This window comes from Schistocerca serialis, chromosome 1 (genome assembly GCF_023864345.2).
Source record: "Schistocerca serialis cubense isolate TAMUIC-IGC-003099 chromosome 1, iqSchSeri2.2, whole genome shotgun sequence".
Classification (NCBI taxonomy): Eukaryota; Metazoa; Arthropoda; class Insecta; order Orthoptera; family Acrididae; genus Schistocerca; species Schistocerca serialis.
This window is the reverse complement of record NC_064638.1, coordinates 390,915,324-390,935,575: the sequence shown is the minus strand read 5'-3', so window position 1 is coordinate 390,935,575 and position 20,252 is coordinate 390,915,324. Positions and strand designations below refer to the sequence as shown.

Below are 20,252 nucleotides of genomic sequence, written 5' to 3'. Positions count from 1 at the left end.
TAATTCTTCACTACTGGCTAGTTTCAACTGTTAACTGCATTTCAAAACTGCATCTTTTCATTGTCTAGCACGAATGGCATTATGCTATAATAAAGAACCAAACATGAGCACACGGGCTTCCTGCACCATCGTAGCTGCGCAAGCGCAGTGATGCCCATTACCTGGCGCTCTCTGGCAACTACTGAAATGAACCTATTTCTAGCAGGTCGCAGGAAAATATTGCGAATGGTTGTTTGAAAAGCGTTGTTTTCAAAGTAAATTTCCTTTTATGCAAGCTGAACTATGTGCGACAATGTAAGATGAATTTCTTAAATCACAGAGCATTTGCCTCTCATTTAAAAATCAACTCTCTGAGGATGACCATTTACAAAAATTTCAAGCCTAGATCAGACATTTATCTCGTTATTAAAAATTTTATTGTCACATTTGTGTGACGTATCTTAAAGTGTAACACACGCAAAAAAAGATCAATATTATATGTGAAAGCTTTGCTTCTCTTGTAGCTTATTAATCTTATAGACCAATATTCTATGTGAAAGATTTGCTTTTCTTATAGCAACACTGTGTATATTAATTTAAACCATTAACTTTTCCAATTTGTGTATACGCGCCATTTAACAGTGATATTGCTATTGGCTGACTACATCACGTATCCTATGCTCTGAATATCCTCTGTCATCAGCTGGCGAGATCATGTGACATGAGCTATGACTGGCTTACAAAAGCGTATTGCAATCTCAATTTCAGTACTTCTGAAAGTAACATGTGGTGTTCAAATTTATACTTTCATAATACAAAAATATGGAGCATACATGTTGATGCACATCAAAGATCTTTCCAAAACATGTTTTTGTTAGTTTGGTTTTCTAAAGGGCCGGGAACTTCTACGACAGTGTACAAAACCATAACCATTGAAAGGACTCATAAGTTTTACTGTTCTGAGGAAAAGTATACTGTCACTTAATGTGGAAAAACTGTATTTTCACCCGGGAGAAAATGTATTTTTAACCGGGAAATCCAGAAAAAATCCGGGAATTTTTTTTTCTTGCCTGCATATATACCCTGCAATAGCAAATACTCTGTTCAAGAATCACAAGAGGAGGAGGTGTACTTGGAAAAGGCTGGGTGATTTGGGAGTACAGTATTTAAGTTAGATTACATCATGGTCAGATGGAGGATCCGAAATCAGATACTGGATTGTAAGGTGTACCCAGAAGCAGATATAGACTCAGATCATAATATAGTAGTGATGAAGAGTAGCCTGAAGTTCAAGACATTAGTCAGGAAGAATCAATAAGCAAATAAGTTGAATACAGAAGTACTAAGGAATTATGAGATACACTTGGAAGTTCTCTAAGGCTATAGATTCAGCAGTAAGGAAAAGCTCAGGAGGCAGTACAGTCGAAGAGGAATGGATATCTCTAAAAAGTGCCATCACAGAAGTTGGAAAGGAAAAAGAAAGGACAAAAGTACAAAGAAGGTAACTGCGAAGAAACCCTGCGTAACAGAAGAAATACTTCATTTTATTGATGAAAGGAAGAAGTACGAAAGGAGGAAGTACAAAAATGTTCCAGGAAACTCAGGAACACAGAAATACAATTCACTGAGGAATGAATGAAATAAATAGGAAGTGCAGGGAAGCTAAGACGAAATGGCTGCATGAGAAGTGTGAAGAAATCGAAAAAGAAATGATCATTGGAAGGACACACTCAGCATACAAGAAAGTCAAAACAACCTTCGATGACATTAAAAGCAAGGGTGGTAGCATTAAGAGTGTATTGGGAATTTCACTGCTAAATGCAGAGGAGAGAGCGGATAGGTGGAAAGAATACATTGAAAGCCTCTTTGAGCGGGAAAATTTGTGTGGTGTGATAGAAGAGGAAACAGGACTCGATTTAGAAGAGATAGGGGATTTAGTGTTAGAATCAGAATTTTTGAGAGCTTTGGAGGACGTAAGATAAAATAATGCAGAAGGGATGGACAACATTCCCTCAGAATTTCTAAAATCATTGGGGAAAGTGGCAACATAGTGACTATTCACATTGGTGTATAGAATGTATGAGTCTGATGACATACCATCTGACATTCAGAAAAATGTCACCCACACAATTGCGAAGACTTCAAGAGCTGACAAGTGCAAGAATCACAATCAGCTTAACAAAGTTGCTGAAAAGAATAATTTACAGAAGAATGGAAAAGAAAATTGAGGATGTGCTAGATGACAATCAGTTTGGCTTCAGAAGAGATAAAGGCACGAGAAAGGCGAACCTTATGTTGCGGTTGATAATGGGAGCAAGACTAATGGAAAAGAAATGAAATGAAATGAGTGTATGGCATCATTGGCCGGGGGGCCCCTATTCGAGGAAGTTCGGCCACCAAGTGCAAGTCTTATTTCGTTTGACACCACATTGGCTGATGAGGATGAAATGATGATGAGGACAACACAACACCCAGTCCCTGAGTGGAGAAAATCTCCAACCCAGCCAGGAATCGAACCCGGGCCTGCTTGCATGGCTAAGCAGGTGGACAGCAAGACCAAAGAAAAATCTAGACACATTCATAGTATTTGTTGACCTGGAAAAAGCATTTTACTATGTAAAATGGTGTAAGATGTTCGAAATTCTGAGAAAAATAGGGGTTAACTGTAGGGAGAGACGGGTAATATATGATATTTAAAAGAGCCAAGAGAGAATAAGAAGAGTGGACGACCAAGAACAAAGTGCTTGGATTAAAAAGTGTGTAAGACAGGGATGTAGTCTTTTGCCTTTACTGTTCATTCTGTACATCGGAGAAACAATGATGGAAATAAAAGAATATTTAGGAGTGGAATTAAAATTAAAGATGAAAGGATATCAGTGATACAATTTCTTGATGACATTGCTATCCTGAGTGAAAGACAAGCATATTACATGATATGCTGAATGGAATGAACAATCTAATAAGTACAGAATGTGGATTGAGAGCAAATCGAAGAAAGACGAAAATAATGAGAAGTAGCAGAAATGAGAACAGCAAGAAACTTAACATCAAGATTGATGGTCACGAAGTAGGTGAAGTTCAGGAATTCAGCTACCTAGGCAGTAAAATAACCAATGACGGACAGAGCAAGGCGGACATCAAAAGCAGACTAACAAAGGTAAAAAGGGCATTCATGGCCAAGAGAAGTGTGCTAGTATCAAATGTAGGCCTTAATTTGAGGAAGAAATTTCTGTGAATGTTCATTTGGAGTACAGCATTGCATGGTGGTGAAACATGGACTGTGAGAAAACTGGAACAGAAGAGAATTGAAGCATTTGAGATGTGGTGCTACAGATAAATGTTGAATATTAGGTGGACTGACAGGGTAAGGAATGAGGAGGTTCTGCGCAGAATCGGAGAGGAAAGAAATATCTGGAAAACACTAATAAGGAAACGCGCAGGACGATAGGATGTGTATTAAGACATGAAGGAATGACTTCCATAATGCTAGAGGGAACTGTAGAGGAAGACAGAGATTGGAACACATCCAGCAAATAATTGAGGACACAGGTTGCATGTGCTCCTCTGAGATGAAAAGGTTGGCACAAGAGAGGAATTCGTGGGCCACATCAAACCAGTCACAAGGCTGATGACGACCCCCCCCCCCCCCTCCCCAAAAAAAGAGGCTTTTAACATTGGAACTAAAAAAAGTGCAAATTGCACTGCATGCTCGTTTGAGCCTGTATGGAAAGTGGATGTAGTCAAATGTATTCCCTTGCGGGTGAAAAACCTTTTCAAATTGCTCACTGTGGATTGGGGACTGCTGTCATTCACCAGTATGCTAGATGCATTCCCGTTGTTGGAAGATCCACTCAAAGGCTCCCACCGTGTCCACTGTTGTCTGCTGGAGGTGAACAACATGGGAAATGGGATAAGGAGTCCACAATGGTAATAACATGGATCCTAAAAAAGGGCCTGTAATGTCTATGGTAACTCGGCCATGGCGAGAGACCAAGATGGGCTGGAGGTGTGCCTGACAAACAGCATGCTGTTGAACCACCCTTGCAACTACGCCATCCGTACAATAGCTTAGAAATCCCCCGTTGGGGTTGATGCAGGAAATGGAGCATCCGTTGTTGCAGGAAGGATGACACCACCACCCAGCACATTCACCATCTTCCATAATTAGCACCACACCATGCCGAACCTGAAGTTGGTCCACTGATGATACAGCAGTAAAGGTTGGGTAGTTCAACATTGGAGAGTTTGGTAGATCAACCCAACCCAACACGTTACAGGACCCTTGGGAGAAATGGTTGCGACTAAATGCTGTGGCATTGCCCCAGAAATTTATAAGGAATGTGTTGAGTGATTGCTACAGTTGGTTGTCTGACAGTAAACAAACTTTCTCTTGGTGATCAAACTCATAGTCTGGACCTACCAGAACGTCAGAATGTTCATCCACATTAGAATGACGAACAGAAGTGTGATAGTGAATGGATTATTGGAAGTTAGTCACTTAGGAAGCCCATCTGTGAAAGGAGTGTGCCGTTTTCTCTGGCAGTTTTGCCTTACATACTTAAATGGACAAGAGCAATTTATGGTCAGTGATGAGAAGAAAGTTGTGACCATCCAAAGGTGCGAAATTTATGGACACCAATGATGATGGTCAGTGCTTTCTTTCATATCAGTAAATTGTGTTCCTTAAACTGGAGTAAGTATCCTTGACATGAACATGGTTGGCTTCTCCATACCATCTTCTACTATGACAGTGAACTGCCCCGATGCTATGTGAGTGTGTATCTGTCGCGAAAACCAACAGCAAGTGAGGCTAGCAAGTTACAGGCAAAGAGCGCTGATTTTTTTGGAGGACCAATATTAATTTCTGAAAATACTGATGGCGTTCTTCTCACAACTGACAATTTGCCTGATGGGCTACGAAGGCCACCTAAGAAAGAAATCGTGCACAGTACTTCACTTTTTGTAGAAGGTCATTAATGGATTTAGGTACAGGCTCTTTCTGCATGACATTTACATATTCTGTGGTGGACTGAAGGCCTTCATTGAGATAAGTCGTACAATATAGAATCCCCGCACGAGTCTATTGAAAGAACCTATGGAATATTGTGAGGAAGTTAGCAATGTCAGAAGGCACCCTGTCATTGATATCAAAATGGTGTGGTCAGAATTAACATCTTGCTTTAGCTTTCATCAAGGAGCGACTGAAAGTATATCTCTACTAAATTAATTTTAGCAAAGAATTGTCCTCATGAACAGAAATTTCATTCAGATGAGACAGGATGGTAATCAGTGTCCACTTTGAGCATTAATGGTTTGCTTAATCTTCCACACTAGTGATGGGAACTTGCAGGCTTCCCCAACCACTACTGATGGTGAAGCCAACAATTGGTAGAAAATGTGACATAGCCTATTGTTGTTTTAAGCTTTCTGGTTCTGTTCATTCTTAGTAACCAACCGAATGTGGTGAGGTTTGGAAAAATCGTGGATTCGCCGTTGACTTTCAGGCATAAAAGCAAACTCCTTTCCCCGAACCAAGTCAAAACAGTGGCACAAATTGTGTATGAAGTGTATCAGTGGCAACATGTGGTCTGATGAGCTGGTGGAGGGCATCTCTTGATGTAATAAAAATCCTAAGTCAGAATACAGTTCTGACAACATTGTTTCTTAACTGTAGAATCTGCCACCATCAAAATGACAATGTTAGAGGCACTTGACCTCTGACTGACTTACTGAGCCAGTTGTAAGGAGACATAAATTGATGATGTGGTCACCAAATGATGATATAACTTGACCTTTTTTCATGTAACAAACCAGTTATTATTGGTTTTCCGTCTTGAGCTTACTGCAGTTTAATTAAAGAGAATTTAACACCGGACACGTTGCGCTTTTATTTACAAAGCAACTTCTGTGATTATTCAGTAAATTGCATGCATATGTTCTTACATTTTTCATTGTTTTAGAGTAAATACAGCATTTTGTTGATAAATCTGGAAAGGCAGTTATTTACGGTGTTTCTTTACATATTCTCCAAACCAAGGAGGGAAGAAACAGTGGTTTGGAGAATATGTGCATAAACACTGTAAGTAACTTGCACTCCAACTGCATAAACAACATGCTGTTTTCATTTTAAAAATGTGTAAGCATATGTATTCGATTTACAGAATAACCACTGACTAAGCTTTATAAATAAAAACGAAACCCATCGGGTGTTAAATTCTCTTCAATTAAATTGCAGTAAACTCAAGACGGAAAACCAATAATAACTGACTTAACAGCTGCTGCAAAACATGGCTATCCAAACAAACATATCAAATAATTACCATAGATGAAAGAAGTCACAGAAAAAAGTCCTAGGCCCAGCTGGGATAGTCTGGTACCCACTCAGCCTCCAAATAGCATTTAAAGGGTGTCCAGTGAATCTCAAAATCTAGACAACTGTGGAAAATCTGAGAAATTTCAAATTTGGGGAAAAAATCTTTAATTATATTTAAAAAAAACTTTGATTTTTAAATTTTTTTTTGAGTTTATCCAATCTATATTGTTATAGTTCAAAACATATGTGATACTCCAAATCGCATTTGAATGTTGAAATTGAAATCTACATGTATTACACATACTATCCCATGGTGATCCATTGTGTACACAAAGATTCATAACTGTTTTATGATTATTGAGCTGTCACGAGGCAGCGATCTGAGGAAGCTGATATATGCCACTGCCTGAGAAGATGGGAAGGAGGAAGTGGGGTGGGGGAGGCAAGTCAATATTTCAGTCAGGCACATAGTACTGGTCAGCTACTATGATCCTCTAATATGTGGAAGTAATAAGTTTTGTAAAAGCGATTTATGGAGATGTTCATGTCCATTTAGTAAAATATCTGAAATGTGACAAAAGCGATTTATGGAGATGTTCATGTCCATTTAGTAAAATATCTGAAATGTGACAAATACTACAGACTTCTATCAATATGTATGGGGCTGAACAACAGTTTTGCCATAGGGTAATCCGTCATCGTTTTAACACAGTTATCTGTTTCAAGTAGTTACTTACCCCATGGTGTACAGGATGGTTAAAATATGACTATCATTGCTTGAGCCATGTAGGTGAAAAACCTTCACCACATGAGAAACTAACTTTATAGGAATGATGAACAGACTATGCTTTGTATTGATAGTGTCATAACTCGCCGTTGGGCACAAGTATCAACACTTAAAAGAATGCAGATAGGTTCTCTTTCCACACTGGGGTTGAAGAATGTGATTCAAAAGTTTGAATTAAGTAGCACCACAAATTGTTGAAGAAGTTACTATTGCCTTGGCCGAGAATGCTGGTCGCTGTGTGTGATTTCAAACAGTACTTGAGCTATGTCATGACGGCTGAACATGCTGTGGGTGCTGTTGTTTTGAGCCGCAGTAGAGTAATCTCTAGTGTGGTCCCAGACTATCGAGGATGCAAATGGTCATCACATTGAGCACTGTATGTAACATGCAACGTAAACATGGTATGTAATTAACAAATGTTGCCCTCTCAGGTTTAAATTAAAATGTGTTTCTTCCAATGGTTTATTCATTATTTCTCTTCCACATGCCCTTACAAATGTTTCTACAGAGTTTAATTGTCCTATGCGTACTCACTTATGACAGGGACCCTCTCAAGTAGCAAAAGTTTAATTATAAGCACCCGTACTTGCCTGTTTCCATTCTCTTCCATACACAGCACTGTGTAACATTTATTTTCTTGTTTCTCGCTGTCTTGGTGGAGCTCTAGATATGGATGGGTGATTCATCAATTTTCTGCTCATGCACTCACATACACTACTAGCCATTAAAATTGCTACACCAAGAAGAAATGCAGATGATAAACAGGTGTTCATTGAACAAATATATTATACTAGAACTGACATGTGATAACATTTTCATGCAATTTGGGTGCATAGATCCTGAGAAATCGGTACCCGGAACAACCACCTCTGACTGTAATAACGGCCTTGATACGCCTGGGCATTGAGTCAAACAGAGCTTGGATGGTGTGTACAGGTACAGCTGCCCATGCAGCTTCAACGCGATACCACGGTTCATCAAGAGTAGTGAGTGGCGTATTGTGACGAGCCAGTTGCTCAGCCACAATTGACCTGATGTTTTCAAATGGTGAGAGATCTGGAGAATGTGCTGGCCAGGGCAGCAGTCGAACATTTTCTGTATCCAGAAGGGCCTGTACAGGACCTGCAACATGCGGTCGTGCATTATCCTGCTGAAATGTAGGGTTTCGCAGGGATCAAATGAAGGGTAGAGCCATGGGTCGTAACACATCTGAAATGTAACGTCCACTGTTCAAAGTGCCATTAATGCAAACATGAGGTGACCGAGACGTGTAACCAGTGGCACCCCATACCATCACGCCGGGTGATACGCCAGTATGGTGATGACGAATACACGCTTCTAATGTGTGTTCACCGTGATGTCACCAAACACGGATGAGACCATCATGATGCGGTAAACAGAACCTGGATTCATCAGAAAAAAGAATGACATTTTGCCATTCGTACACCCAGGTTCGTCGTTGAGTACACCATCGCCGGTGATCCTGTATGTGATGCAGCGTCAAGGGTAACTGCAGCCATGGTCTCCGAGCTGATAGTCCATGCTGCTGCAAACGTCATCGAACTGTTCGTGCAGATGGTTGTTGTCTTGCAAACGTCCCCATCTGTTGACTCAGGGATCGAGACATGGCTGCACGATCCGTTACAGCCATGCGGATAAGATGCCTGTCATCTTGACCGCTAGTGATACAAGGCTATTGGGATCCAGAACGGCGTTCCTTATTACCCTGCTGAACCCACCAATTCCATATTCTGCTAACAGTCATTGGATCTCGACCAATGCGAGCAGCAATGTCACAATACGATAAACCGCAATCACGATAGGCTACAATCCGACCTTTATCAAAAAGTCGGAAACGTGATGGTGCGCATTTCTCCTCCTTACACGAGGCATCACAACGACGTTTCACCGGACAACGCCGGTCAACTGCTGTTTGTGTATGAGAAATCGGTTGGAAACTTTCCTCATGTCAGGACGTTGTAGGTGTCGCCACTGGTGCCAACCTTGTGTGAATGCTCTGGAACGCTAATCATTTGCATATCGCAGCGTCTTCTTCCTGTTGGTTAAATTTCACGTCTGTAGCACATCATCTTCGTGGTGTAGCAATTTTTATGGCCAGTATTGTAGATCAGCTGCAGACAAGTGCCTGGTCACTGCGTAATGGCTACTATGCCGACAGAACCACAACCTGTTTGGATTGCATTACTTGGCCTTAGTTCCAAGCAGCACAAAGTGCAGGAGCTAACAGACTGAGAAATCTGTGAATAAAGGTAGAAAACCCATTAACGACGCAAACAAAGAAAATCTGTAACTCTGCGGACTGTCAAGTAAAAGAACACATACCTGATAATCATATTTGGTGGTACTATGTACAAACAACGAATGGAAAAATAAAGAATGGAATGAAATTGAAGCATGGCTTCGAAGTAGTTCATGTCACCAGTTGTATTTAAATTAGTTTTTTCGCCTTTAGTGTGTTGAAATCTGAAAAAAGTCAAAGCTATGCACAAACACGAAGTGATATCAAAAGTCTTAAGAACTCATGTTTCCATGAGTTGCTCCTGATCCTAGAAACAGTACAACTGCCATTTGTACTTGATGCAAGAAGGCGATTAACATTTCCAGCGCAGAGAAAAGTGCTTTGGAAAGCCGTGCTGAGAGCATAAATCATTTGAGATTCAGTGCAAAGTGGTAAATGTTGCTGCTGTCTGATGAATTCATGCAACATTCTGAATCTTCAACAACAAATACTGACAGAAGCAATCATACATCACTCCAAGGTATATTTATGAACAGGTTTTTAAGAGGGCTGTGGGAATTTCATCCCAATTTCAAGAAAACTATATTATAAACTAATTTTTAGCCTGAAGGACAATTTATTAATGTTAACTATTTACTAATATAGATGATGATGATGATGATGATTATTATTATTATTATTATTATTATTTAGTAGGTGTGGCAGTATCAAACAAAGTAATATATTCGAACTCAAATTTTGTGGAGTTTGTGCGTCATAACAGTCATTTGTCTATTCAGAGCTCAGCACACTGCACAGCATTATCCCCTTTGTTATTTCGGGATATTCAAACGGCAAAGAAAAATGCAACTGCAAAAATGAAAACAGCATTGTATATGGATTGGCATCATACATTAGATGTAAACTTAATGACATTGACAAATATGTAGTGATCGTACACGAATTTGATGAAAGACTGAATACAGTTTCCTGAAAGACGGATGGATTTATGTATATGGTTTTGGGACTGAGATGATTCAATAATTACACGTTACTTGATTCCTTTTTTCTGAAACATTTAAGGGAAGACTATTTGCTCAAAGGCATAAAAGTAAAAGGGCTGTGTTTTTTTTTTGGGGGGGGGGGGGGGGGGGGGGGGGCTTTGATGTTGCAGTTATCAATGTATGGGTGAAATGAGAATTTAAAATGTTTGACTGACATTAACAGGGAACAAAGTGGGTCCTTCGGTGGTCTACAACTGCTACAAATTGGTATCTGCAATTTGCATGTATTACATGGTGCTTTATAAACAAGCATATCCTCACGATCCCTATGTGAGTAACACTAGGGGGTTGTAGTATATTCCTAAAGTAATTATTTAAAGCTAGTTATTGAAACTTTGTTGAAGAGTTTCTTGGGATAGTTTACATCTATCTTCAAGAGTCGTCCAGTTCAGTTCCTTCAGTATCTGTGTGACTCTCTCCCATGGATTAAACAAACCAGTGACTATTCGTGCTGCCCTTCTCTGTATATGTTCAAATCCCCTATTAGTCCTATTTGATAAGGTTCCCACACACAGTTTTCTAGAACCGGTTGCATTAGTGATTTGTATGCAATATCCTTTCTAGACTGAATGCGCTTCTCCAATATTCTACCAATAAACAGATTTCTACCACGTGCTTTACCCTTGATTGAACCTATGTGATTATTGCATTTCATATCCCTACAACATGTTACACCCAAGTATTTGTATGAGTTGGCCAATTACAACAGTGAGTCATTGATATTATAGTCATAGGATACTATGCTTTTCTGTTTTGTGAAATGCAAAATTTTACATTTCTTAACATTTGAGTTGACACACATTGCACCACACTGAAGTCTTATCAAGATCTGACTGAATATTTATGCAGCTTCTCTCAAATAGTACTTCATTATCGGTAATTGCATCATCTGTGAAAAGCGTTATTTTACTATTAATATTGCCTGCAAGCTCATTAACATACAATATGAGCAACATGGGTCCTAACACACTTCCCAGGGACACACCTGAAGTTACTTCTACGTGTGACTATGACTCTCCATCTAACATATCATGTCCTCCCTACCAAAAGGTCCTCAGTGCAGTTACAAATTCCACTTGATACCTGATATGATTGTGCTTTTAACAATAAGCCATAGGTGCAGTACTGAATCAAATGCATTTTGGAAATAATAATAAAAAAAATACATCTACCTGGTTACCTCAATCCAAAACTTTCAGTATGCCATGAGAAAAGTGCAAGTTGGGTTTCATATGACTCGTGTGGCATTGAAGAGGCCATTCTGTTCAAGATATCTCATTATGTTTGAGCTCAGAATGTGTTCTAAGATTCCACAACAAACCGATGTCAAGGATATTGGACAGTAGTTTTGAGGATCACTTCTATTACCCTCCTTATAGACAGATGTGACCTGTTCCTTTTTCCAAGAACTGGGCACAATTTTTTATTCGAGGAATCTATGATAGATTGTAGTTAGAAGGGGGCCTAACTCAGCTGCAAATTCAGTATAGAATCTGACAGAACTGACTCATTCGCTAGGGACTGGACACTAACCTTGGTTCCACTAACAGCCTTTACGTATGACCAGAATTTCTTTGGATTTGTTTAAGTCAGTTGACAGTATTCTGCTATGGTAGTCATTGAAGGCTTCACATATTGCTCTCTTGACAGCCAACAGTGTTTCATTCAGTGTCTCTCTCTGCCTACAGCCATACGCTTTGGTTTACACATATTGTACAGCAGTCATTGTTTCTTCAGAAGTTTCTTTGCAGTGACTACTATGGAGGTTCCCTACCATTATGAACTGTTCTACTTGGTACATACCTATCCAGTGCATGATCAATGTCTCTTGCCCTGTGCTGAAAGTTTCAAGTTCCTCATTGAGATATGACACTACTGATTTTTTATCTAGTTTTCTGAACATATATATCTTTGTGCTGGTTTTAATTGTCCTTTGTACTTTGTTAATCACTGTTGTCACAAACACCTCATGCTCACTGATACCAGTTTCGATGTAGACCTTCTCTTATATGTCAGGTCTATTTGTTGCCTTTAGATCCAGTTTGTTTCCATTATGAGTGGGGTTCCTAACTATCTGTCCTAGGTAGATTTCAGAGAAGACATTTAGTAATGGTTAACAGGATGTCTTGTTATGCCCACTGCTGACAAAACTCTTTTATTTTTCCAATTAATTGTTGGATGATTAAAGTCTCCACTGATGATTACAGTATGACTGGAGAACTTGCGCATACGTGAACAGAGATTTTCTCTACAGTTTTTGGTTACATCAGGAGATGAGTGTGATGGGTCTTAGAAGGATACAATAATCATTTATGCCCACCCCTGATACCGAGCCTTGCCCAGTCAATCTCACATGCAGCTTCTATTTCTACCCTGGTTGATTTGAGTTTCCTTTCTACTGCAACAAATACACCACCTCCATTTCCCACATACACTGATGTTTCTGGGTTTCCGACAGCTATCATTATCTGGATTGGATGGAGAGTCGCCTAATCTAAAAAATCCTTGTGTGCACCATACACACAGTCAGCAGATATTTAAGTTGTGTAAACCATGAATTCAGATTACCGTGTATGATATAGCCAGGAAAAGGTCAAAGATGTGTTCGATGTATTGGAAAATCAATTTTACACTTGTACTTTCTTTTCCACTAGGATGAAGAACAATATGTACAAGCCCTGAAGAAGAAAGAGCAAGAGGAAGCAGAAAAAAAAGCATTACAGCTCAAGTAAGTTGTAGACATAGCGTACATATAATCTCAAATCTCATTTACCACAGTTTCTGTACAGAGGTTAAGAATCTATATTTTTCACCATACAAACATTGCATATAGTTGCAAAATAGTGTTGGTACATACATTTCACATTTATTCTGCTAATACAATGCATCTGCCGGCAAGTGCACTGAATGTAAGAAAATATAGCAAGTAAACAAATGAAAAATTAATTTCGGTCTCAGTGAGAACAACGTATGGCTTGTATATTCTACTTATATGTTTGGAAAACCACCAAGCCAACTTAAGGTGACAAAGAAGTTCAACATCACCCCACTTCAACTCGTGTTCTGTTTCAGGTTTCCAGTCAAGCTCAATGATATCATTTTGAGCACAAAATTTTAATGATCAGCACATACTTCATATGGCGTAAGAGGAGCTCTGACAGCTGGCAGTGTTGTTGCAAGCTTTAAACTGTGACATGAAAATGGTTGCAAGTGTGCTGAAACTTTGTGACTGGAAACAATAGTTGTCTACAGAGCTGTGCTAACACAGATGTTGGCATAGATATGAGTGTATTTGTTCAGGTAGACGCGCAAAGCAACCACGCAACAACCACACTAACTGTCGGGGTTCTTCTTTCACCATATGGATTATAGGGTTTCTTCATGTGCTTCAAGCAATGTGCCTGCTGCCTAGACTTCGATTAGGATTTGTCAGTCAGTGGTGTCACATCCCTGCTTTTAGTGTAGTTGTACTTCTGGCACTGAGTACCCCTTTGGGTGAGCATTTATTTTCCTGTGCCCATATCATTTTTCTGGTGTGTGTATGTATGTGTGTGTGTGTGTGTGTGTGTGTGTGTGTGTGTGTGTGTGTGTGTTTTTCTGTATTAGCTCTTAAAAGGAGGATGTTGTCTGAAATCTTAGTTAAGTTACTCAGTCTTGTCTGGGTGCCTGTCAACCACCCAGTGTCTCAGATGTATGGTGAATTGTTACATATATTTGTTCAGACATTTATATTCAACGCCAAGGATTATTGTAAACTTTTCCATGGTAAACCTGATAATTTCATGAATGGAGATAAGAAGCTCAACCAACTCTGCCAATTTATCCTTGCTGCAGATCCAAACTGTGAATGTGTCGCTGTACTGTACCATTGGCGGAACTAATTTGGATGGAACAAAACTGAGGAAATGTGAAATATCCATTCTAGTTACTCATACTCTCTATACATACAAATGATGTAATTTATTTTTTGTCAGTGCATTAATAACAGTGGAAATTATTGTGTAATGGATTATCCTGGCACTTTTAACGTCTGTGTTTGACACTTAAATTGTATATTTCTTATAAGTACAATGTCTTGAAAAGCTTACTCAAATTGTCTTAAATGCAACCGGTTTTCACAGTTATGATTTGTGAAAGTCTCCAAGAGGAAAAAAATTGTAGTTGTTTTCTTATTTTGTTACATTAATGTTCGTTAAAGTATTACAATGTTAAAGGTGTCCTGGACTAAATGCAAATCAATACCCCACCTGAAGATAACGCTTTCTGGTTGTGGATTTAATGAATTGAATTTCTCATCTTTCATACGCCCCCAGGTAACTGTAATGTAAAATAGCTTGGGATTACTTAATTAATGGGCATGCCTTTTCCAATATTTCTGCCCATCAGTTAGTAGCTACTGCATGTAAACAATAAAAGAAAAACTCGGACAATTCACAGCACTTATTGTGGTAGGAGATGGATACACTGAACAGAATCATTTTCAGGCAGCACAAAAACACCAGAATGTTTCAAATTATTTTACACCGGACAGCAAGAAATCTAGCCTGCAAACTGTCAGAAACTGTCAAGGATTCGCTGCTTGTACCAGTCTGTTATTCATTTGCTAACCAACAATACTTTCATTAAGCATTTGGTGTTATGAGGAGAGATCAAATATGAACCAAAATTGATTGTGGTTTTGTGTGTGTGTGTGTGTGTGTGTGTGTGTGTGTGTGTGTGTGTGTAAAATTCATTGCCTCAACCAAAACAAAAATTCACCAGCCTTATTTTCCTACCTAGTGTCCTGACTTTACTACACATTTCCCCATTGAATTGTCAACTTTTTGATCGCATCCTCGAAGAAAGGAGGACGTGTTTGCAGCTGCTGCACATGAACTCTTCTACGGCTGCGTTGTCATCGAACCGATGTTCACAAATTGCTTCTTTCAGCGATGCAAACATATGGTTGTCACAAGGTGATCAATCTGTACTGTTAAGGGGGGATATTCCAGAGGTGCCAAACGAATTTCCCGCAGTTTTTTCCTTGCTGAAGCAGTAGAGTGAGGCTTCACAGAGCACACAGAAGAGTTACATTTTGGATTCACTGCCAGTGTTGTTTTTTGTGGTATGTGCCTTTTGCCTGAACCAAAAGCTGGCAGTATGCACTGATCTTGTGCAATAAGGTCCGTCCTACATAGCATGAATGTTGTCTGGTGTGATGCTTGTTCATGGTCATCTTTGGTGGGGTATGTTTTCCACAGCTTCCCATCCTGTTACAATTGTTTTATGCCATTTATACACTTGGGTCTTCAAAAGAATTTCCTCACTGCACTGTGCACGGAGCCCCCGAAAAAATTTCCACAGGTTTGGTGCCTCCTGTCGTGAGAAACTTGATGGTTATTCGCTGTGCGACTTGCTTGCTCACGCATAGTGGTGTCTCACGAGCGGCCGCATCTCGCTAACTTCAACATTACAGTGCTATCCCAGACATCCCCACTAGCATCCTGTCAAGGTTGCACCCATTTCCGTCCACTGTCACAGCTGCCAGATTTAAATTCTGATTCATATTTAATATGCCTTGTATTAGCTTGAGCCCACTTAAAGAATGTATGGGGGTACACAGTCAATTTTCACAAGCAGTGATCCACATTGCTACCCATACTGTTGCCAGTAAAAGACAGCTCTATTAAATGATTCAGTAATAATTTGAGGTTTGCATTCATTAATACTCACAGTCATCATACTCATGAAACCAGTGAAATGTGGTTCCCCCTCCCCCCGCTGCTTTCCTTGTATCTATCACTGCTAAGATTTCAGGTAAGTTACCTGTCTTTCACTTTTCAAGTTCTTTTTTTGTTTAGAAACCTGCTAAAATTTAAATTTTGTTTTATAATTGAAGTTTTATAGAATTCAGTTTTATTACTTATATGCAAACACAAATTAGGTGTTTGCAGAATGCTTTACCTATATAATAGAATGGGAAGACTGTTTATGAAAGCATTTGCGATACTTTGATTTCTTTTCTAACAATTAATGTTTCCACAGGAAGGAGGCTGAAGAGCAGTTAAAAATAAAGGAGGCTGAGAAAAATAAGGTAAGTAGTACTACATCCCTTGTTTCCAATATGTTTAATTCTTTAAATCAGAAATGCATTTACATTTGGGGTATTTTTTTCCACAGAAGGAAATAAAAGTAAAACCTAATGCGCCTGACAAAGTTGCAAAACTTAAACCAAATGGTGTGTTTAGCACTAATGACATATATTCAGGGGAGGAAAGTGAAGATGAAGAAGTCACTGTGAAAAAAGTGTATCCTTCATGGACATCAGGTATCTATAGGAAATTTTTAAAAAATCCTTTTACTTCAAACAACAAACTGGTTAAAATATTGTATTCATTCTGTTTTCTTATTATTATTACAGCTAACAGAGCCCGTGGTTTACAGCTATCTAGTCAAGAACAATGTCGACAACTCATAGCTCAGTTTTTCCAGTTTAAACCACATACACCAGATCTTATTAAAATATTTGGAACTGTTCCTGAAAAGACATTAGTAAGAACATCAAGTGCTGTGTGGCATACTCCTCCATGCAATAAGACTTTTAATTAGAAGTTTAGTGAAATAGAACTTAGATATATCATGGACAATTTCATTATTTAATGTTTTACAGAAATTGTGTAATACATTCACCTTTCATAGAAGTTTTGGATATTTTACTTAATGGTAAGAAATTATTACTACAATATTTCATTTTGGCAGACTCTCCATTAAAAGTGGACTTCAGCTAAAGTATGGGTGAGAAACCCCTAAATGAGTAAGATGAATGTGATTTTCATCTTTTTTGTATCTTTATGTGTATACCCGAAACAATTTGATATATATTCTTTTGTGTATAGTAATTTTTTATTTATACATATTTAGTTTTTATTTTGTACATTTTTAATATTCATCACTCCGTTGCTGATCAGTGTTACTCTCAAAGCTGAAAATCTGATTTGATACCTGTCAATTTAATTTCGGTTCTTATTTTATGTTGTATGCCGTTTATTTCATCTTGTTATTTGTTGATAATAGATAAAACACTTAGGTATTTTAAGCGTTAACAGTGCAAAATGTAATTTGCCACTTTTGATTTGTCCTACAATCAGATTCTTGATATACTGATTCAGCAATATTGCCTACTTTTATCTGATTATACGTCAATAAGATTTTTATTGGAATATTGTACAGTGCCTGAAAAAAGGCAACTTTTTCCTGCAGCACTTTCACCTTAATTTTTAGGGAGTAAATAAAGTTATATCTTAAAATTGGTCTAGAGGCATAACTATATGTTAACTAACAGATATTCTCAGTGCCATTTCAGACAAATGTAAAGTCTAGAAACTACCAAAGGAATAATATAGTTGAAACAAGTGGGGAAACAGGAAAATTATAACTGCTACATATTGCCTTTATGTATCTTTGCTAGCAAGTAAACACTGCTTAACTTAGATTTCCATCTAGCCATCATGATTTAGACTTTGCCATGTGTTGCTACATCACTTCAGGTGTGCTTATTCTCCAGTGACCTCTTTAACGACAGCATATTATACCCTAAACTTTCTTCTTGTGTTAATTCAACTTGGTAATTTCAACCTGGTCATTCAGGGAATGCACCTGTTAAGCTCTGCAGATATCACAATTGTTACTTGGTGCTCTAAGTACTCACCTTTCTGGTCTCATATATGACATACATTAATAAGAATGTTGAATGTGCAGAGAACATTCATAATCATTCGGAAAATTGTGATTATGGGTAGAATGAAGATTTTGAATTAGTTACTCACACAAATAAGGAGGAAAGGGGTTGGGGTTTAATCATACACTCAGTGGTGAGCAACACATGTGTTCGGAAGTTACTGGATGATAAGTGACTTTAAATCCCAAAACATCAACCACATGCAGAGATGAAACAGGAGGTGCATTCTTTGGAAAGAAGTTCATAATAATGAACTAAAATTTACATTTTGCTCTTATGCAGAAAAAACATTGAACAAAATATATTGGCATATAAAGTACTGATCCAAATTATTTAGTTAAATAAGAGAAAAGAGTATACCACTAAACAGCTGTATGGAGGAAGGAATAGTGTGCATTATGCAGATTTGTCACAAATATTAAATTTGGTTTGCAGATGATAAAGTGTGCCATTCTTTCAGCCTATGATAATGTTTGTTGAACTACAGTGAATGATGAGACCAGCTCATGCAATGGAACAGTCTTCAATATTTCTAACTCAACTGCTGAAGTAAATGGAAAAACAGTGCAGGAATTTAAGCAAATTTTGCTGAGTAAATGTCCATAGTAACAGCGACAACAACATGAAGAGTGTAAAACAAAAACATAACACCAAAAATATCATAAATCATAGACAGTAATATCAAAATTATCACGAAAAATTAAAGTACAACATAAAAATCTCAAATCAAACTTAAATCAAACAATAGTAAATCAAGGATGGAATGTAACAATATTTTTAAAAAGGAAAGTTGCTGCTTGCCATATAGGAGAGAAGCTGAGTCGCAGATTGGCACAACAAAAAGACTCTCACAATCAAAGCTTTCGGCCATTAAGGCCTTCAACAATAGACGACACACACACACACACACACACACACACACACACACACACACACACACACACACACACGAACGCAACTTGCACATGCCACGACTGCAGTCTCAGGCAACTGAAACCACACTGGTGTGTGTGTGTGTGTGTGTGTGTGTGTGTGTGTGTGTGTGTGTGTGTGTGTCGTCTATTGTTGATGATGGCCTTAATGGCTGAAAGCTTTAATTGTGAGAGTCTTTTTGTTGCACCTATCTGCGATTCAGCATCTGCACTATATAGTAAATAAAATTAAAACAAATTCCAGACAAAACATAATTAGAACCAAACATATAAAAATAATAACCAACCAAATTTTCATACATAATTATGTAAACATGTGATATTGCTGATCCACTGTCATACAAGCTGTCAAGAGAAAGATACCATACCCAAAAACCAACTAAAGTCAAATGTACATCTCCAGTGTATATCTAAGGAGAAATTAATAATTCTCAAAAGGACAGGACACGGCAGCAATGATATCACATGTAAGGTAAAAAACAGCTAACAATGTATTATAACTTTTCTGATCATGTTACAGTCAATTATATTAAGACCATCACTTACTTATGTATTTACAGAGCACCTGATGATGGCTGTATGCCGAAATGGGCTCATCGTGAATGATTTATAGAATAAAAACCATTTAAAGAGCAGTGTAGCTGGCTGACATAATAATTATGTCATTAGCAGACATATTTTGCACTACAGGCCCCAAAGAACAAAAGTTAAGGAGTTCACTTAATATTTGTTTTATATTTTTTATTCTTACTCAGAAGCCCCCTGCACCATACTGTGTATAATCCTTTTGATCATTTTCTATAGATCTCATTATTTTCTCAGTTTTGGACTCCTTAGTGGCCCGTTCTGCTGCATATTGTGCTTTATAAATGCAAACCTCATGCACCTGTTGGTGTTCTCTGATGCAGCTTACTCCAGGAATAATCCCCATATTCTGTAGTCCTTTCACCCTATCAATTTTGTCTTCACTAAAAGCAATAACAGCATCAGAGACCCCCATTTTAGTGTATGTCTGAGTCCACCAATGTAGACACTTCTTCAGTAAGTGAGGATGTGCCAACACACTGTAAATTTGTTTTATGACTGTTGCTGAGATGGAATATTTTTGGCTGTATGAAGTATTTGAGTACTGTGTGTTGTGTTACTTGCACCTTAATCTGGTCCGGAAAGGCAATGTTGATATTAGATTGTCATCTGTTGACAGTTTATGAAAAAAGAAGG

General features: G+C 38.3%; 1 protein-coding gene across 5 annotated transcripts in view; it reads left to right on the top strand.

Annotated features, from left to right (window-relative positions):
* LOC126471412 (calponin homology domain-containing protein DDB_G0272472) overlaps window positions 1-17,853 on the top strand; it is a 162,988-nt gene extending 145,135 nt beyond the window's left edge. For all 5 annotated transcript variants that reach the window (XM_050099567.1, XM_050099549.1, XM_050099558.1 and 2 more), the window contains 4 exons: window positions 13,037-13,110; window positions 16,407-16,455; window positions 16,542-16,689; window positions 16,783-17,853. In XM_050099567.1, the coding sequence (XP_049955524.1) occupies window positions 13,037-13,110; window positions 16,407-16,455; window positions 16,542-16,689; window positions 16,783-16,970 (459 nt within the window). In that variant the 3' untranslated portion in view covers window positions 16,971-17,853. The remainder of the gene's footprint in view (window positions 1-13,036; window positions 13,111-16,406; window positions 16,456-16,541; window positions 16,690-16,782) is intronic.
* Window positions 17,854-20,252: the final 2,399 nt, after the last annotated feature.